Below are 20,376 nucleotides of genomic sequence, written 5' to 3'. Positions count from 1 at the left end.
TATTTATTTATTCCAATTTGAAGCCTAACGCTGATATTTCATGGGCTTTAGCCCAGAATCAGGTCATGATTCGTCGACAATTTGAATATCATTTCTACTTTATTCACAACACAGTGACTTGGGCTTTTACATTGAGCAATATCCGGATCCGAAGACGTTTAGTTTGTGGATACGGGCACGGATCCTCTCAAGCCGATATACAAGTCGGATATGTAACCATTGAGATCTTCAGGGGTAAATCTGACAATATCCGAAGACCCGACCGGATACTCTTTATAGAAACCCGTATACCCGCCCATGAGCTTACTCGCTATAGACGCTTTGATTTCGTCTCTCAATTTCGGGTCGGGTACGACCCAGTTCTTATGCTTCTTGTACGTCTCCTCAAACGCCTTGTTGAACCGTCTGAGAGCCTCCTCGGCCTTCGCCGCGGCCGTCGAAACCCCAGGGAGCGACGCGATCACATCGCCCCACGCCATTTTCTCGTACTTCTCGAGGTACTGAGTCACCTTGACCTCGTGATTCGCCACCCAGTCGTCTCCCAGAACGACCTTGAGATTCGACGTGCGCACCTTGATCAAGACGTAGTGGAGGTTGTTGGCGAGGAAGAGATACGAGAGCGCCGCGTCGCTGTAGAGACGAGATTTGGCGTCGATTTTGCAGAGCAAGACGAGTATCAGCCACGCGAGCCTCGCCGCCATCGGAGATCCAGCGTTTTCTGGATTCTCTTCGTTGTTGCCGTTGTTATAGTAATCCTCCGGTAACGGCAACGAGGACTCCTTATCCTTGATTATAACCGTGAGCGAGTCGCTGTAGTCAGCGAGGAAGACGATGAAGTTCATGACGTACCTCGTGAGCTGATGGACTCCGCCGCCGGGAATCGGCGATTTGGAAGACTCTTTCGTGATCGACGATTGGAACTCGATCATCATCGCGTTCACGGACTCGCCGAGCTTCTCTAGAGACTCAGCCGCCTGCGATCGCACGGAGGCGGTCGAATCGTAGCTGAAGATCTGCTCGATTTGGGGGATAACGTGCAAGATCGTCTGGTAAACGTCGAGCGTTGGGAAGATCTTCTCCGCGGTCTTCCTGCATTTCGCGACGGTTATCGGGAAGACGAAGAGCTTCAGCGCGCTCTGTAGCGTAATGTCAATGAATGTAGACTCAGCGATGGAGACGGAGGAGGATGAGGATGAGGAGGAGGTGGAGAAGATGCGATCGCAGAGGATTCGTTCGCCGTTAAAGAGAGTCACGAATGCTACTTTAGCAAGCCTCACCCAACCTTTGATCTTCTTCTCGAGAGTCTCCCATTCTAGCTTCTGCATCTGCGCAGATGTTAACTTCTCGCATCCTAGGTTAGACAAGGCCTCGACGATCATCTTTCTTCTGAGTTTCTTATAAATCTTAACACAATCCTTCTCGTAACCAGATGAGATCATGCAGTTAGCTATCATCTTCAAATCCTCGATAGCCTCAGCATCAGCATTTACTTCTGCTTTCTCGTTACATGACAAACCAGAGATAGATTCCGAATCTAAAAACCGGCGGTTCGATTTCAAAACGCGATAAAACTCCTTTTCCAAATACTTCATGGCCGTCTGCATCAACTCACGCGCTTGAGCTAGCTTAGCGGAGTCCGGATTCACCAACCCGGCGCTCTGAATAGCGTAGTGTAACTTGGCCAGGACGTCGAGGAAGCGTCTTCCTTCTCCGCGGTTCTCCGCGGAGAAAAGGGAAGAGAGGCTGCAGGAAGTGGAGGAAGAGTCGTAGAGGTGTGGTGAGACCCATTGGCGTATAAAAGCATCAGCTGCCTCGACAGTATCACCGATTAGAGAGTCGGAGAAGCCGCCTTGCTGTGGAGGAGCGAGCTTAGGTGATTTTGAAAACGCAGAAGGTTTCAAGAGCACCATATGTTGTTTCTTGTTTTGAAGATAATAATTGGTCGCACGGTGTGGGGTTATTTATTCGAAACCTTTGTTTTGTTTGTTGCTTGTCTTGTTGGAGCCGTTGGTTCAGTTCCACTCGGTCCTAATATCCACGCTGGTCTTCCCTCTTTTCCTCTCCTTTTTTTTGTTTTTATTGTTTGTTTTAATTCAAAAATAATTAACTCCTAATTAAAGGTGATTTGTTGTCAAATTAATAGGTTGTTACATATTAAGATGACAACTATGAAAGAGAACAACAAACTTTAGTAATAGAGGACAAGAAAGAACATAAAACTAGTAAGAAAGATAAACGGTACACTCCAGAACTGTCTCTAACCCATCTGTGAACTGGTGCAGCCGTTCTGTGTACACCGAAGAAACTTATGCTATCTTCATAACCACCACTCTCAAACATTGCCGTAAAAGCCATTGTCTGGCTGGTTCCATCAACGGCGCTGGCCACGTAGAAGCCCTGTGCTTTACCAAGCAGACCTGACCCGAGTTCATGCCCTTCGGTTAGCTCGTTGTCCATCACCGTCATTGTTTCAAACATGAGCATCTGGAGAGACGAACCCGATGGGAGCTGACCACCGGTGGCCACGGGGAGACTGTTCAAGAGGTTGTTACCGTCGTTCTGTAGAATGCTGGAAGTGGTTCCGCCCAGCCCGACGAGGAGAGGGACGTTGTTGTTGTTGAGGATTCCGTTGTTGTTGTTGTTCGATGGAACGCCGTTGTTGACAGGGAGGTTTGCGCCATTGGGCTTGGCAAATGGAAGTTGGCCACTGAGAGCTGGGTTTGCAACGACTCCAGTCACAGCTCTGGCTGTCGGATTTGAGCCACCGAGTATATCGTGCATAAAGAAAACCAAGGAGTGGTCGAGGTCGGGAACTGAACCACCGGTCGCTGAACCTGCACCCGTGGCTGTGGCACCTGAACCAACAGCCGGCAAAGGCCCTGAACCAGCACCAGGCAAAGGACCAGAACTAGCAACCGGAAAAGGACCAGAACCGGTGGTTGGTAGAGAACCAGTGCCAGTAGTGGGCAAGGGACCTGAACTAGCAACCGGTAAAGAACCAGAACCAGTGGTTGGTAGAGGTCCGGAGCCAGTTAAAGTAGTCAAGGAACCACCTGAGGCTAGACCAGTACCTGAAGTGATACCAGTTGCAGGTCCTCCTGAACTAGCACTGGCGAAGGAGCCTGAACCAGCAGTTGGTAACGGACCAGGACTTATGGTAGGCATGGGGACTAATCCAAGATCTTCTTCTTCATTAAGAAGACGAGCAGCCGAGACAAAAGTAATGGCAAGAGCTAAAACCAGGACGAAGAGTATCTTGCAGCCTGTCATTGACAAGGAAAAATATCAGAGACTAAGACTGTTAATTTGAATTTGAGCTGAATTGTTTCTACTTGTCTGATAATACAGACTGATTCAGAACGAGCTTTTATAAATGAAATGAAGCCAAATTCTTGATGGAAAAAGATGGAGTTGATGAAACAGAGTAGGTGATAACTTTTCCATTATATGGTGGTTTGGTTTAGAGCAGGAAGAAACATAAAAAAAGATGAAAACAAACCCAGAAAAAATTCAGCTATAACTTCACCACAAGATCTTGAAATTTACTAGAAGTCCCACTGTATGAATTAGCAAAAAATTAAAAATTTCAAGTCTAAAAGTAATAAGTCAAGCCTGCAGTTTTTTTTCTGAGGAAGGAAATTAAACTCATCCACCCTATTCTATTTTAGATCAGGAATAAACAAGTATGAGAATTTCACCTTGAAGAGGTCATTGGTTAGGTAGAAATCAGTTCTAACAAAGCTTCACAACAAAACCCTCCATCCTTAATTACAGAGATCACAGAGTATACTTTCCCAAACACTAGACACAAAGCTTAAATTTTTCTTTCCTATTACCTCTAAAACAAAGCAAGCATGATCCAAGTTACCTCCTTTTATCAGCCCATCAACCAAACATAAAACGTTGCAGGTGTGGGATAGTGTCTGCTTGCAAGCATTGCATTCAAAATATCCAACGCTGAATCAAAATCCCCAATACGACAAAAACCATCAACCATCATACGGTATGTAGCTGCATTTGGCTCACAACTTTTCTTCTCCATTTCCTTCAGTGTCCTGTACCCCTCAGGGGCTCTACCTTCACTGCAAAGATGATTAACCATAATGTTATAGATCACAACATCTGGTTTTATCCGCCTTCTCTTCATCTCCCCCAATAGAAGCTTCGCCTCATCGATTCTCCCTCTCTTTCCAGGATCACTCATCAAACATCAACTTCTTTGTTTCAGTGTACTCTCCTTTACATCATAAACCCTTCATTAACAACCCAAATGTCACAGCATTTGGGCGTATTCTCTTCTGAATCATGTCTTCAAGCAAACTCTTCGCCTTAGCCAGATGATGACTTCGGCATAAAAATCCAATCAGGCTATTTTAAGTCACCACAGTAGGTTGCACTTCCCTCTCAAGCATTTCATCGAACACTTTGCATGCATCTTCCTAGTCGCATTTATCAAATCACCCTTTACATTGAAGGAGACCGAGTTCAGACGCAAAATTATATCCTTTGCTCCGTCCAAAAAAGCTTTTAGCCTTCTCCAACTAGCTATTACGATTTCATATATTCAAATAAAATGTTTTATATAAATTTATATTAATTTTATGAAATATTTAAAAATCAGGGTGGATTGAAAACAGTATTATAAAAAACAATAACGAATAGAATTCTGAAATCACAATTGTTAGGGCATCATTAGTGGTAAAATAGCAAGTAGAGTACCTCACTAATATTTTTTTTATTATTTTTGTACATAATTTAGTTATTAATAATTTTAAAAATTAAAATAAAAAAACATGTAAAATGATACCACATGTATTCATCGATTCTTTAGAAATGTATGAAAGCTCTTCCCACAGGTACCATTCTTGCTCTTTTTTTTTTATCCTTTCTCTTTCTTCTTTTTCAACTTTTAATATTTTTAAATTTGTTAGAGACTGATGAATTTCAACCGGTGTGAGTGCCCTTATTTTTAATAAACATTTTTGATTTGGAATTAAAATGACAATATCCTTCATTATTCTATTTTTTCAGAGAATACAAAATTAGCAAAAAAACAATTCAGAATAATATGATAATATATATATATATATATCTTCTTATTATTCTTAGTTCAATTTGACATAATAAAAGAAAATATTAACTTTAAATAGATAATAGGTGGAATTTCATGTTTACCATATTCATGGTACCAATATTGATCTTTACCATCATTAAAGGGGCATTTTAAAAAATATATTTTCAATAAGTGGCAAAAGACTCTTATATCCTTGTTCTTGATATATATATATAACAAATAATTATTTAAATAAAAAACATATTTTTTTTATGTTTTCGAATTATACTTTTTTTAAATTCAAACTTTTTTATAATTATTTGTTTTTAATTGTTTTGGTTTATTTTATTTTATTTTTTAATTCTACAGATATAAGATATGTTCGGTTATTTATAAAATTTGATTTAATTCTCGTTCAGATATTTTGTTTTTTTTTTGGTTCAGTTTGGACAACAAAGTGGGGAACCAGCTAATATCAAAAATAAAATCGGGTCTCTTTCGGTTACGGGCGTTTCAGATTATTTTGGTTAATTTGAATAAATTTTATTGATAAATTATTTTTTGCCAGGAAAAAAACAGGTGATTTAAGTTTTTGGATAAATTATCAGGTAGTTTATATAATTTTAAATAATTTAGGGAAATGGTATTCATATAATTTATTTTGGATAGTTCAATTTATAAATAATAAGTTTATGATATTTGTTACTGTAAAATTAAGTTTATTTAATATTTTAGATTTGTAAATTATATTTCAAATTGAGATACTTATTGATTTTGGTTCGGTTCTCGTTTGTTTTTGATATTTTAGTTTCAGAAAAATATAGAATACATGATATATAGAAATATACCTGATTTATGAAATTTGATTTAGTTTCGATTTAGTTTTTTATTTGGTAAGGTTCGATTCTTCAGCTACGGGTAAACACATGACTAATTTCATGTGTGCAGAACTTTGTAGTACTGGTTAACGGCACATCGATTTTAATGTTTGCTTTCAAACCTCTCGTCATTCTATTTATTTATAAATTAAAATTGGGATACAATTATTGACCATATATTAACTTAGAAAAATAAATTGCGGATGAATCAAATCTATTTTTAATTTGCTAGTTGACTATAGTAAAAATAATATTATTGTATATATCCAAATCAAAGTTTAGAGTCATAAATAATAGAGCCTAGAGAGACCGACAAATAATTTAAGTGGTAAAGTAGTTTACGATGAAGCGAATTTTTTTTGTTATCTATCTATATATAATTGATTACGGCTGCTGGTTCAGAGGTGGACTTTGTGGGTTACCAGACTTGAAAAATTAGAGTTATATAAGACCTAAAATTTATAAGCCTGAAGCCCAAATAATGTTGTGACGGACACGTGTCGCCTCTGCAGCGAACGACTTTCCACGTGGCAAAGCAGGAGAGACACCAACATATTTATATATATATTTTTTTTTTATTTTTACAAAATATTTATTGATGTCCTTTCTGTTTAAATGTGAAAAAATTCACAATAACTACTGATTCTTTTTTTTTCCAAACAATTCTATTTAAAAGTAACTTTTGAACATTATCAAAAGTTATAATTATTTTTTCATATCAAATTTATATAAATTAGTATTGTTCAAATCTAAGAGCACTATTAAAAGTGAGATATTTCTTTGACTGTCTTGCAAATATACTAATATTTTATTATAAATTAATAAAATAGAAATGTTAATCAATGGAAAAATATAAATTAATATAAATTTTGACAAGTGTAATATATGAGTCTTATGTGTTCTTAAAATATCTCATGGATTTTTATATATCATTTCCTTTTTTTGTTTATTTTATTTTTTTTACTGTTTAGATATCTATTTAGATATCATAGATGCAGATGTCCTAATATATACATGTGCATCAATAATTTTAGTTTTATCATAGATAAATACTTTTCCATTTTTCTTGGTTAAATATTTCAGTTAATATATATGAAATTAATGCAAATCTGATATTTTATATTAATGTAGTTTTCTTTTAAATAAATTGCTAACATCTCTGATATATTATCAAAATAAAATGTGTGTGTGGATTCCTTCAAAAATTAATTAAAAATGACAGAAATAAACCATGTTATTGCAAACTTTAATCCAATCTCCACCTATATAATAGCTTGACCATCAACACCTCAAAATCAACATCTCAAACATTTTTGAAGAAATCAAAAATTATTTAGAACTAGTTCCAAAAGAGTCACTAAGGTTACAAAACATGAAGTTCACAGGAGCGATATGCATCTCATTTGTGATAGCCCTTGTGTCGTCTTTGGCTTGGACCAACGCAACCGTGGAAGAGGGGATAAAAGTGGCATGCGTTCCAGCAGAACTTAAACCATGCACGCCAGCAGGACTAACCGGAGGTACACCGTCGACAGAATGTTGCGGAAAACTGAAAGAACAAGAGTCGTGTCTCTGTAGTTACATGAAAAATCCAGCATTTGGTCATTGTTTTAAAACCCCAAATGCTCACAAGGTCATAGCAGCTTGTAGTGTAGCTTATCCTGCTTGTTGAGTTTCAAGTATTTATAAAAGAATTATATAATGTATATGTTACATTATCAAAATCTTATGTAATAATATTGTTTATTGAAAGCTTCATTGCGTCATGATCTTAACATGATTCAATAATCTAATTTAGTATTCGCTTTCTTGATCGGTTTAAATTATATTGTCAATACTCAAAAAAGGTCATGCACGCATACAAAACCCAACCTCTTCCATCATGAGGATTGAGGAGGGTATGGCCGTATGGGCTTGGAGTTTTGAATCCGTTAAGTAGCGAGGCCGTATGAATTAATCCACAGTAGATTATGAACTTAGCCATTTATAAATAAATATATTTAGATAGTAAAATATGAATTATATTAACTTTATTCCTTATATATTAATTGAGAAACATTGGCAAAAGAATACCCTTTATTTTGTACAGTTATTTACATGGTGTCATTGATTAGGTGTCATCATCTCATGCATTCTCAGCCTAATTATAGAAACACCTTTTAACTACTAGAATAATCTATTATCAAAAAAAAAAAAACTACTAGAATAATTAAAAAAAAAAAAAACCATTGTTTAAAATTTGTTGACCCGACCAAAATCGTTTACACATTTATGAATCATTTCAATTAATACAAAATGCTATGTATTGTAATATGTATAAATTGACGATTTATCAGATTCGTTGAACTTGTATTGGGTTCGATAGTCACTTCACTGCCATCTCTCTCTTATACTTTGAACCTAAACTGTACCTACAAAAAATATTTTCCACTTTATAATCCTTACAAATATTACATATGCATAATTTAACTGGCTGACTGGCATATAACTAATCATGGCCATAATCATTTGATGAATATAACACAACTAAATTGGCATGTTCGCCTATTGTTTCACCTGACTCACCAATCATATATATTCTCAAATTCGTAATTTCTGATGTCTGGTGAACGTAGTTGTAGTTCTACTTTTAGCCATTTTCATAATCATTTGATCAATAGTCGGTATTAAAATTGGCATGTCAGCCAAGGTTACTTTGCTAGAACAATCATATAAAACCAGTTATTAGTGCTGAATTGCTGACCGATGAATGCTAAAGCAATTTTTAGTTGCAGATACTTCTAATTCTAAATATTTAGTTGATCAAAATAACACAATATACTTCACCAATGTAAGGTATCTAACACATATTAGTGGTATAATCACTGGACGATATGTTGTTTGTGTTTTAAAGTGTATGAATAACATAGAGGCCTACTTTTATTGGGTAATATTAATTGTTATAATATTTGAATTATTCGCAAGTCTCACTTAAAAGGACTGTTTGAATTAATTAAAACTTGGTGCGCAAGCTTCTTCGTAAAAAGGCAAATGTTAAAGTTTATGTGCAGGTTCTTATCATAATGATAACTGTATATTGTATATTCAATTTAAATTCGTTTTCTTTGACCAGAAAATTTGTTTTCTATTGAAAATTTCCTAATTTGTTATGTCTAATTCAGAAATTATACCGAAAATTCCTCTACATTAAACTTGCGGATATTAGCTAATTTATAAATGCGCCATTGATAAAGCCACAACTACCTCACAATACATTAGAGATATCCATTTCAAAAGTCTCACAACTACCTTAAGCAAAAAAAAAAACCAGCAGCCTAAAATCACATCATTCAATAAAGTTATGGCTTCGTGCTTTTATCATTATTTGATACTTTTCGTAGCACATCATTCATAAATTTTAGGTGGCTATACGTACAAATTGGCCATTTTTTGTTACATCATAATAATGCAGTTGGTCTTTTTTTTCCAAAATTACACACAATATATAAGGGATTATGACAAAAAGGAATTATGCAACTAAATAGATTCATAATATTGTATATGAACCCAAGTAATACTATCAAAATATAGTTTAGATCACTCCATCCGCGCAAGGCACGGATCTTAACCTAGTAAGAAATTAAATCTCATAATAAGTATAGACACTTTTCGTCCTTTTGTTTTTGTTTTACTTTCCAAACAACTTAAGATGCAATTAGAAATCAAAGTTATAAGAAACACATGCTAATTTTTAATTTTATATAACAAAACTAGTCCATGAGTCTTTTACAAAAAAAAAAACTCATATGAGCTGCCACTGCCGCAGACCCAGAGTTCACATGGCCGTTTTAGAAAAGGAAAGAAAAAAAGGTTAAGGGAAATATTTGGTAACGCTGTGAATTGTGTGTTTGTGCTCGGCATGTTGAACCATTTTTATCTAAAAATTGTATCATTCGAGGAAGTCCCAGAGGAAGCTCTTTCTACCTTTGATAAACTTCTACTCAAAACCACAAACAACAATTTTGATTTCCTTCTCCTACTCACAGCTTTGACCCCTTCTGTTAAAAAATTGAAAAATTAAATTAAGTAAATATACAAAGAGATTCATTTACAAAAGTTGCTTGAGATGGATTACAGATCCAACAAAATAAGCAACAGAAAGAAACCTGTTCGAAAACAATGTATAGACTCCAATAAATGTTGATGGTGTTCACAGTATTCATCGTAATCTTCATTGGTTTTGTCTGTGAATTTCGAAAAAGTGTTAAACTAATATATAAATATTTAATCACAATTCAATATAAGAGAACTGTAGACAATACTTACAAAATGTTCCCATTAACCTAAATATTAATGAAATTGACACAATGATTCACCAAATGAACCCTCAAAATTATAGACATTTGGTGTTTTATTAGGATAGTAGAGCAGAGTAGTGTCGAAAGAAAAAAGAATAGAGTAGTGTTGGTTATTGCGAAGAGTAAAAACTTATGGTTATTTAAGTAGTTTCATAAAATCGTTGAGATAGTGAGAATTTGAGCAGTTATAGAGATTAGAGATAGTGGGAAATAAAATCAGATGTATTCATTTCATTTTAAAATATATTTTTTTCAAAAATAAGATATAAAAATTGTTTATTTTTTTTTAAAGATACATGTCACTCTCAAAATTATCAATTAAATTCTGTTTTATAGTATAAAAAGAGTCCTCGTCCAATATACAGTATTAAAGTTTATATTTACAAAATATTGACATTAATTGTGAAAAAAATCATAATAAGTACAGATTCTTTTTCTTTGGTTGGTTTCACTTTTCCCAAAAAATATATTTTTTAAAGTACATCAAAGATAATAATTAATTTTCAGATCAGATTTATATATTGCTCAAATCTAATATACATGTGCATTGATGATTTTAGTTTTATTATAGATTATTACATTACACTTTCACCTCAGTTAAATATTATCAATTAATATATATAATTGCTTGCAAATTTGGATATTTTTAATTATGTAGTTTTCTTTTAATAGATTGCTAAAGTGTAACATAATATGAATACTTGTATACATATGTCAATATCTTATAATTATCATAATAAATGCTTCAAGATTTAATTAAAAAGACAAAATACACTACCTAAAAAGTCAGCTTATTGTTGCAAACTTTACTCTAGTCTCCACCTATATAATAGCTTTACCATTAACACCTCAATATCATCATCGCAAACATTTTCAAAACAAAAAAAAATAACTAGATCTAGTTTGAAAGAAGTCACTAAGATTATAAAATCATGAAGTTCACAGGAGCAATATGCATAGCATTTGTGATCCTTTTTGTCTCGTCTTTGGCTCGGACCAATGCAGTCGTGGAAGAGGGGACAAATGGGGTATGCGTCCCGGGAGAACTTAAACCATGCATCCCAGCAGTTCAAACTGGAAGTAAACCGACAACAGAATGTTGCGGAGTACTGAAAAAACAACAATCGTGTCTATGTGGTTACATAAAAGATCCAAGATTTGGTCAGTATGTTAAATCCAAATATGCACACATGGTCTTATCAACTTGTGGTGTACCTTATCCTAAATGTTGAAGTTACAAAAAATTTATAAAATAATTATATAATGTTTTAACATTATCAAATCGTATGTAATAATATTGTTCATGTTATGGTTTAACCTGATTCAGTAATCAAATATAGTATTTGATTCAATAACCTTATAATGAATTATGCTAACTCATAACAAGTACGTATATTTTTTTCGTCAAAAAAACAAGCACAGATGCAATTAGACTATCTAAGTTATAAGAAAGACATGTTAAGATTTAATTTAAAACAGCTAAATAAATACTAAGAGACGCCCGGAATTGTGTGTTTGTGTTCGGACCGTTGATCCATCTTTATCTAAAAGAATGGTATAATTCGAGAAGACTTACAAAATAACGAAAATATGTTTTCAAATGTTTTATTTCAATAACAAAGCCTGAAAACCAACATAGAGAACAAGAACCAGTCCAGGATTAAAAAAAAACAGAAAGAGAAGCAAACCCTAAAAGTCCTAGATTATGAATACTTCCGTGGATCACAATTCACAAGCAAAGGGAAAAACAGAGGGAAAAAGCAAACAAAGCTGGTTTTTGTTCTCCTCTCTTCGCCTTCTTCAGTTGGAAGGAGGGAAGACAATGGCGTCCGAAGTTCTCCTTAAACGTCGCCTGCAAAACCTCTGGAGACAAACAGATATCCTCCCAGCCAAATGCGTGAAGATCGGACTAGAAACACACACAACTTTTAGTCTCTTTTATTCGTATGGTTCAAGAGGAAAGCATAGAAACGAATAGAATCCTTACTCGGGAGCCATTGCTCGGGAGTAGTAGTCACAATGGAGAACTAGGGATGGCAATCAAGGACCTAGACCGCGGGCCTGGCCCGTAAAAGCTTGCTGCGGGGCGGGATTGGGCTTCCATTTGGTAAGCCCGCAAAATTGTGGGCCTCGCGGGACGGGTCGAAAGCGGCACGGGTCGAAAGCGGGATGAGCTTAACCTGCGGGATTTTGAAGACCCGCAACCCTAAGTCCCCATTCTGCTTTCGCCTAAAACATTGACAGAGAGAGAGAGAGAAGGCGATTCGACGTTATGTAGCTTCGGTGATGGTGGTTTCAGGGTCGATGTCAAGCACCTTCGATCTGCACCGGTCTCCCAAGCACCTTCGATCTGCACCGGTAGAGCTTCTTCGAGTTATTATAAGAAGTTTGAAAACTCACTTTCCACCGAATAAGAAGATCTAGTTCCCGCCATGGATTCTTCATAGTTTTGCCTATATGTATTTGTTTTCAATATCATACATTTTGGAGTTTTAGGTTTCAATATATCTTTATTATTCTTATTTGCAGAAGATGAAGTTGATGGTGAAGAAGATAAATTTCTATCTTTTTGTCGCTTGTTGGTGATAAAGATGAAGAACAAGAAGTGTGATTGGCGTTTTTTATTTATTTATTTTTGGGATTAGCATCTTTGATTTGGTATTGGTTTTATTTAATTTTGGTTTCTGAAAACTAAATCATTTGTTATGAACTTATGAGTTATAATATTTGGATTCAGCAACTAATATTGTTTATTTTTAAAATGTTTGGAGTCTAACAAAAGTAAATAAACTAGTGTTTTGATCCAACAAAATCTTCAACTAACAAGTGTATTGCTTTATTCAGTTCAATCCTCGACTAAACTCACTTACTGATGCGTCATGAAACTGATAAAGCGTCCTGAATCATGTCTTGAAGCGTTCAGGAACCATATGTCCGTTTGTAATTCTATGTCCCGCGGGCCGATCCGCAAAGGCCTACATGTTTTGCTGTACGGGTTTGGTCAGCCATTTTGAAGACCGCAGCCCGCGAGGGCCTGACCCGCCCTGACCCGCTCGAAGACGAGCCTGCTGCGGTACGGGAGGGGACGGGACAGATCAACCTGTTTGACATTCTTATGGAGAACCAAGACATGCCCATGGGATCAGCAATCTCTGAAGCCACAAAGAACCTTGGAGAAGAGAAGAGAGAACCAGCCTTGGAACAATGCTGGCGTTTAAGATTCTCTTTTTCAATTTTTGTTTCACTTTTCCAAAAAAAATAATATATATATATATATATATGAAGTTAACAGGAGCAATAAGCATGGCATTTCTGATAGTCCTTGTGTTGTCTCTGGCTCTCACCAATGCAGCCATGGAAGATGAGAAAGTACTGTCATGCAATCCGAAAGAACTTAGCCCATGCAGCCCAGCTGTAAAAACCGGAAGTAAGCCGTCAACAGAGTGTTGCGCAATGCTGAAAAAAGAAAAGCCGTGTCTATGTGGTTACGTAAATGATCCAGTTTATGGTCAGTATATTAAATCCAAAAATGCTCATAAAGCGTTCTCGGCTTGTGGTATACCTCCTCTTTCTTGTTGAAGTTTCAAATAGTTTATGAAAATAATGAGTTAATGTTAACATCACAAAATCGTATGTAATAATATATTTCATTTTGATCAAAAAAAATATATATACTTCATTGTGTCATGGTTTGATCAATAACACCGTATAATGAATGAATTATGCAAACTGATAACAAGTTCTAGGCCAAATAAACATATACTTTTCTTTTGTTTACTTTCCAGACCACGTTATGATGCAATTAGAATATCTAAGTTATAAGAAAGATTTAACTGAAAAAAAAGATGCCCTGCCACAGAACGTTTGGAAAAGAGAAAAAAAATGTCGAGGGGAAATATTTGGTAACGCTTGGTGAATTGTGTGTTGTGTTGTGTTCGGCCTCATAAGCCAGCTTCGTGTCAAAATATGTGTATTCGAGAAAGACCTATAAAATAGTAATATTGATAGTTTTCAAATGTAAAAAACCTTAGATAGTGTTTTATTTCAATAACAGAGCGTAAAGACCAACAAAGAGAACAAGAACCGGTCCAGGATAAAACACAAGAGAAGAAACCCTAAGTACTTCCGTGGATCACAAGCAAAGAGAAAAAAAAAATGGAAAAAAGCAACGATTAACGACAAAGCTGGTTCTTGTTCTCATCTCCTCGCCTTCTTCAGTTGGAAGGAGGGAAGAAAATGGCGTCCGAAGTTCTCTTTGAACGGAAAGACTGCTCCACCTCCGGATCAACCTTAAACGCCGCCTGCAGAACCTCTGGAGACAATGCCTTCCAAACAGATGTCCTCCCAGCCAAATGCGTGAAGATCGGACTACAACACACACACACAACTTTAGTTTCTTTCATTTGAATGACTCAAGAGAAAAGGCATATAGGATTCTTACTCAGGAGTAGTCACAATGGAGAACCAAGACATGCCCTCAGGATCAGCAATCTTCGAAACCACAAAGAACCTCGGAACAATAAAGAGAGAACCAGCCTTGATGTGAGTCTCAAGAACTCTCTTCCCATCAGCGCCAACGACTTGCACTCTCCCACTCCCAGCAACAATGTAAGTCACCTGAAGAGCCGAGTCACAAGAGAAGCCTGGCGAACACATTGAATGCGCATCGATCCTAACAAGATCAGCACCAAACCCAACCTCCCCAACAAGAGGAAGATTCTTAGTGTTCAAGACAACAACTCTCCCACCGTCCTTGATGTCAACATCGAGAGGAGCTTCCAAACAATTCAACACAAACCCTTCACGATCCTCACTCTTGGGCATTGGCATCTTGAAACCAGCGTCAAGCTTCACAATGCCCTTACCGGTTTGAGAACCCACAAGCTTCTTGACCGTCCCCTCATCCAAATCCCACGCTCTGCCGACAAACTCAGGGGTGAAACCGGTGAAGATTCCGTTAGAGCCGGTGAGGTAAAAGTCAGTGAACTGTCCTCTCTTGTGAGCCTTGTGGGTCTCACCAAGGAAGAGGATAACAAGATCAGTCTCCTGGCTATTAAACCACCATGTCACCACACCAAAGGGGAGAGCAATGGAGTCTCCTTCTTTGATAGCAATCACCTTCTCCTCCTTCTCAGGGAGTACAATCCCCGCCGTTCCAGATCCTGAAAACAGAGTCAACAAGCGTAAAGTCACAACCTTTCGATAACTTACACGTTAGATGATCAGATTCATAAAGTTAACAACTTTAGGAAGAAACAAAGAGATCAAATCCAAAACTTTAGTCCGATCAGATTGATAGATCGCTGGATCAGGATAAAGTCAACAACTTTTTGAAGGGAAGACGAACCTTGAAGGACGTAGGCGACTTTGGGAGAGTCAGAGTAACGAGGAACAGCGAAACCATGCTGCTCAAGAGCGAGCTTCGCTGCTCCAATGTTACCCTCTTTCAGCATCGGAAGCTCTTCAGGGCACCACGCGAAGTACGATCCTCCATCTCCTCCGTACACTTGCTTTGGCAACTTCGGTGTAAGATCCAACTCCATCGTATAAGAGAAACTCAAAGATCAGCGATGTAAAGAAGAAAGTGGTAAAGAGAGTGGCAGTGAATGAGACGTGACGTATATATATACAAGGGGGGAGGGTGTTAATCCGTTACGAAAGAGATTATTTTTTTTTACTTTGGGATAAGTATTGTATTTAATGTTTTGATCTGAATGTTAATCCATTTCTTTATGGTCACGATCTTATATGATTATCTGTTTCCATAATTTTGTAATTATCGATATTGACTCTACCGAATAAAGATGCTTTCTCGCTGATAATTCAGTTTTTTTTTTTCTTTTAAATTAATGTAATCCATCACGTTCTTCATTTTATTTGAATAGATTTAATGCTATTAAATAATTCTACTGAAACTGCCGTGTTACTGGATCGAATCCCTTAATATTTGTAATGAATATTACGTTTTCCCTTTTTACGTTTTTATCTTATCTTTGAATAGGATTAAGTTAAGGGTGAAATGAAGGAATTTTATCGTGGGATTATTTGAAGTAATTGATTGATGATATAATTCTATAATTTGCTGACGTGGTTGTATATTATCTATATATTTAACGGATTTATCTAATAATACAATTGGCAACAACTTAGTAAACAATAAAAAAAATTATTATAATCCCAACGAGCAACATGACGGATTAGTTTAAAGATAAAATCGTTGGCAACAAAATTTAAAGATACAATCCATTATTTTTTATTTTTTTTTGATAAAAGATTACAATCCATTATTTTCTGGCAGCAAAATCTTTTTTTTTATCTAATTTTTTAGTTAAGTATTATATCGAAAGTCAAAATTACATATGCCTCCTGGCTGTCAGTTACACTCTGCCTCCGAAAGAAATAACTGTCTAGTAAAAGATATAGGTCCACAAGAGCCAGTAACTTTTAGCCGAAAACCAATTACAGGCCCATATAAGTAAAATATAAAAATTTAATAATGTGGCTGCTGGGATTCGAGCCCAGGTCTCCACGGCCACAACGTGGAATTCTCACCACTAAACTACAGCCACTCAGTTGAAACAATAGTAACTAATATACACCAACTTCCGAAAACTCTAAATCCCATTTTCACATGTAAAAGTGCCTTAGTAGTTAGTACAGTCTGAATACATATTAGAACCTGTTTTCAGTAAGATTCGTTGAGAAGCGTTTTGCAAACCCAAAGTTTGGATTGGTTGCGTTGCCTTCACATAACAAAAAATAAATCAAATTATATATTGACTTGTCCAACAAAACTTGTGTTGCCATCAGCAGCAAGGATTATAACAGTTTGCAAATATGAATTCAAGATAACAGTGGAAAGCAACTTGCTCATTGGTTGTAGAAAACAATTTGAGGGAGTTTTCATAAATGGGAACATTGTGTTCGGTGGAGAACCTACCAACGTAACCTAAATTCCCAAAGTAAATTTAAGTAACAAAATAAAAAGGTGAACAAGTCTTTTTTTTTTCCAGTTTTGGTAAACCTCATAAAAATGATAGATCGAACAGTGGGAAGGTAGTCCAATGAGAAACAATGAGGTAAAGAGGACCTCACTTTCTTTCTACTTTCGTGGCGAGCAGCCCATGTTACTCACGTCAATACTAAATCTAATTTTTTCTTAAAAACAAGCAAGAAAACATAAAGTGAAAAAGTAATAATAATGGAGTCTAAGGTCAGCTAAATTAATGGTTTGAAGCATATGCTTTCGAAGATACCCTCTACAACGACCCACTTTTTTTGTTCTATAAACACTAAAAGAGACGTCTCTCTCATTTGGCTCCTCTTTTGAGGTCGTAAAGGCCATCAATGGATGATGCTCATCAAACCTTCATCTCTCTCTTCTATCTTTGCGAATCTACATAAGTGAAGCTACCTGCGAGCTTCCGGCGCCGGACATGAGATGAGACGCGCGACGGAGATAAGGCTGGAGACGGGAAGAGTGATCCGTAGACCATTTTCTGATAAGGTGTGATCAACTTTTATGGGAGAAAAATAGAACTAGAAAATTGGGCAACCATGTTACCTTTGGCAGTCGATTCTTGTTTCTTGCTGTTCTTGAAGAGTTTTTTTTTTTCCAGGTTTTATTGATGAGAACTAGAGTGATGTGTTAGCTCTTGTCTTAACTATTATATATACATCTAGTTTTTCAGCAATATTTGTATCAGGCCATTTCCTCTTCAGTTAAAATATAAAGGCTCCTTCATGTAACGGATTAACAAAATTTATGCATTTGGATATTGAATTACTTGCCCCCGTGTAAGTGGAATGAGTTCAATAAATCACCTCATTCATGATTAAGTATATTATTATTAGCAGAGAGATTACAGATAACCTGCCAAACTATGTATTACGGTCTGCATATTGTAGCTTTTAGGCGTGGTCTGTTGAAAGACTCTAGGTAAGATGAATGAATCTCTCAAGAACTTGAGACCAAAAGAAAAATGTAGTTTAAGAACTATCCAACATAGTTACCACGAAATTCGAAACAAAAAGGGAGAAGGAAGTCTCGAAGAAAATGGATGACAAAAGTTTAAAAAAAAAAAAAAAACAGAATGAAGAAGTCTCTTTCCCCATAAAGCTTTTCAATAGAAGAAGCCGAGAACCTTGCCTCCAACATTCTTTCTCCTCGCTTCTTCATGGTCCATAATGCCAGCGGATGTAGTCAGCACAATGTACCCAAACTGCACATTTCAGTACGTTTCAATCAATTCATACCATTCAAGAAGACTCTTCAAATCTTGAGACAAGTTATACTAAGAGATTCTCTATTTTTTAGATGCCATGGTAGCAAAGAAAAAAAAGTATAAGAAGACCGAACCTGTCTGGAAGGAAGCAGACGGGCAGTCCAACCTTCAATCTCCTTGACACCAACATCAAAACGTGGGCTGATAACGCCACACTTGTTCAACCTCCCGTTCAATTCGACAACGATTTTGCCGGATCGGTGGTCATCAACATACTCAAACTCACCGATGTAACCTGCATTTGAGTGAATTAACCTAAGGAACGTACGAAACACTCGAGCATACTTGGGACTGAATGTATACTAAATTAAAAATGGTGGAAAAAAAAAAGCATACCGTGCTTCTGCATGACGATAAGGAACTTGATGATGACTTTGGAAGAAGGCCTGATCATGACCTGCCTCTTGCCACGCTTCTCGGCATTGAACATGCTCTTGAGAGCATCGTTGAGCACACTGATTCTCACCATTTTTCTCCCAAAAACTCAAAGCCTCTGCTAAATAACTAAATCACACCGACAACAACACAACAGCTCTCTGTTAAGCAACAAAAGTCAAAGCAGGATTGATATTAAGTCTAATAACAAGCTATGCCTAAGTTCGCCTATGTAAAGCTAACCAGCAACACTAGAATCTTCAGACAAGAATATGCCTTTGATGCGGGAGCTAAGAGAGTCGAGACTGTCGTCGTACCTTTAGGTTGGTGTTAGCTCGAGAGGCAGTGACGGAGGAGAGAAGGAGAGCTAGGGTTTTGTCGACATTTTATATGCTAGAGCAAGCGGAAAAGGAAAAGAAAAAAACAAATTAAGAACGTTAATGCGCTGCGTTTTGAGCTTTCTTTTAGGCCCAGTGGGCTTCTTCAATACAGTCGTTGTGTTTTTATATCCGTTACTGCGTTTGTGGGTTCTGTAATGTATTTTTTGAATATGGACTTTATATTTGTTACGAGCCCGTTTTTTCCCCACTGCTATTGCTTTATATCATTCCCAAAACGAACAGAGTCCTGTCTGGTCCTGCTAATTTCTCATATCGTAATTATCTTGTCACAGTCTGGGCATAAACATCAGATTTAGGTGAACCCACCTATTAACTCTAACGAAAGAGTTTTGGTGAACCACAAAAAGCATATAAAACTGTCATTATCATATTCAAATTTCTCCTGACCTTGATCTCAACCCTGAGTCTTCTATACTCCTAATAAGGCAAATGCCGGTCATTGAATATATGATATATGAATTATGGAGGAAAGAGCATAATTAACTACAGATTACAGTCGTTTAAAAATCTTCTATATATTAATTGAGAAGCATTTGAAAAATTAAAACCTTAATTTTGTATTAATTAAAAAAAACCTCAAATCCTAGGTGACACTCTAAATATGGACTTTAGCCTTCTACATTCCATTTCAAAGAACCTCTAAATGCCTTCTACATTCCATTTCAAAGAATTCTAGAACATTTAATACAAAGTATAGTTTAATCTAATGGTGTCACATTATTCCATAATTATATAACACTAGAGAACATTATATTAACCTAAAATATAGGAAGTGTGTATTCTTTCCTTAAATAAAAGATACGAAATTACCTAATATGATTTACATATATATGACAATTAATAATTATGAATAATAAAGATTTGATAACACTTTTTGCATTCTTCTTCATTTTTGTTTAAATTTATATTATTAAAAAAACTTAAACAATCACATTAACCATATAATAAAAAAATCACATTAGCCATATAATAAAAAAAATTAGATTTTTCTTATATGTTATATTTTGAATTTTTTAAAATGACTTTAAATTACAAAAATGAGAAAAC

At 36.1% G+C, this 20,376-nt stretch overlaps 4 protein-coding genes, 1 non-coding gene and 1 pseudogene across 5 annotated transcripts; all 6 read right to left on the bottom strand.

The window, feature by feature from the left end:
• Nucleotides 1-158: 158 nt before the first annotated feature.
• LOC106296064 (exocyst complex component EXO70B1) lies at nt 159-2,077 on the bottom strand. Its single transcript, XM_013732116.1, has one exon. It carries the CDS (start codon nt 1,908-1,910, stop codon nt 159-161), a length of 1,752 nt encoding a protein of 583 aa, XP_013587570.1. The 5' UTR covers nt 1,911-2,077.
• An 89-nt stretch (nt 2,078-2,166) lies between these two features.
• LOC106344269 (dirigent protein 25-like) lies at nt 2,167-3,945 on the bottom strand. The gene is made up of 2 exons (XM_013783678.1): nt 3,869-3,945; nt 2,167-3,263 (listed from the first exon to the last, which is right to left on the bottom strand). Exon 2 carries the CDS (start codon nt 3,163-3,165, stop codon nt 2,167-2,169), a length of 999 nt encoding a protein of 332 aa, XP_013639132.1. The 5' UTR covers nt 3,166-3,263; nt 3,869-3,945.
• On the bottom strand, nt 3,716-4,551 carry LOC106296065 (annotated as a pseudogene).
• Nucleotides 4,552-14,273: 9,722 nt separating this feature from the next.
• On the bottom strand, nt 14,274-15,867 carry LOC106343628 (glutelin type-B 5-like). The gene is made up of 3 exons (XM_013782894.1): nt 15,616-15,867; nt 14,710-15,430; nt 14,274-14,636 (listed from the first exon to the last, which is right to left on the bottom strand). Exons 1-3 carry the CDS (start codon nt 15,809-15,811, stop codon nt 14,483-14,485), a joined length of 1,071 nt encoding a protein of 356 aa, XP_013638348.1. The 5' UTR covers nt 15,812-15,867; the 3' UTR covers nt 14,274-14,482.
• An 898-nt stretch (nt 15,868-16,765) lies between these two features.
• TRNAH-GUG lies at nt 16,766-16,837 on the bottom strand. The gene has a single exon. It is a non-coding gene; the product is annotated as a tRNA-His (tRNA).
• A 1,376-nt stretch (nt 16,838-18,213) lies between these two features.
• Nucleotides 18,214-19,325, bottom strand: LOC106343860 (40S ribosomal protein S15a). Its single transcript, XM_013783194.1, has 4 exons — nt 19,246-19,325; nt 18,890-19,057; nt 18,628-18,788; nt 18,214-18,490 (listed from the first exon to the last, which is right to left on the bottom strand). The coding sequence occupies exons 2-4, from the start codon at nt 19,020-19,022 to the stop codon at nt 18,392-18,394; spliced, it is 393 nt and encodes a 130-aa protein (XP_013638648.1). The 5' UTR covers nt 19,023-19,057; nt 19,246-19,325; the 3' UTR covers nt 18,214-18,391.
• Nucleotides 19,326-20,376: the final 1,051 nt, after the last annotated feature.

The sequence above is a fragment of the Brassica oleracea genome, chromosome C5, assembly GCF_000695525.1.
Source record: "Brassica oleracea var. oleracea cultivar TO1000 chromosome C5, BOL, whole genome shotgun sequence".
Classification (NCBI taxonomy): Eukaryota; Viridiplantae; Streptophyta; class Magnoliopsida; order Brassicales; family Brassicaceae; genus Brassica; species Brassica oleracea.
Note: the sequence above shows the minus strand (reverse complement) of the source record. Positions and strands in the feature narration are given on the sequence as shown.

What these genes read in the sequence shown, in the direction of transcription:
- LOC106296064 (XM_013732116.1), bottom strand. Translation starts at nt 1,910, where the DNA reads ATGGTGCTCTTGAAACCTTCTGCGTTTTCAAAATCACCTAAGCTCGCT.
- LOC106344269 (XM_013783678.1), bottom strand. Translation starts at nt 3,165, where the DNA reads ATGCCTACCATAAGTCCTGGTCCGTTACCAACTGCTGGTTCAGGCTCC.
- LOC106343628 (XM_013782894.1), bottom strand. Translation starts at nt 15,811, where the DNA reads ATGGAGTTGGATCTTACACCGAAGTTGCCAAAGCAAGTGTACGGAGGA. An exon ending in AGTCGCCTACGTCCTTCAAG is followed by an intron (nt 15,431 to 15,615) that starts GTTCGTCTTCCC and finishes CTCTGTTTTCAG; the next exon opens with GATCTGGAACGGCGGGGATT. An exon ending in TCCATTGTGACTACTCCTGA is followed by an intron (nt 14,637 to 14,709) that starts GTAAGAATCCTA and finishes TGTGTGTTGTAG; the next exon opens with TCCGATCTTCACGCATTTGG.
- LOC106343860 (XM_013783194.1), bottom strand. Translation starts at nt 19,022, where the DNA reads ATGGTGAGAATCAGTGTGCTCAACGATGCTCTCAAGAGCATGTTCAAT. An exon ending in TATCGTCATGCAGAAGCACG is followed by an intron (nt 18,789 to 18,889) that starts GTATGCTTTTTT and finishes ACTCAAATGCAG; the next exon opens with GTTACATCGGTGAGTTTGAG. An exon ending in GTCTGCTTCCTTCCAGACAG is followed by an intron (nt 18,491 to 18,627) that starts GTTCGGTCTTCT and finishes TGAAATGTGCAG; the next exon opens with TTTGGGTACATTGTGCTGAC.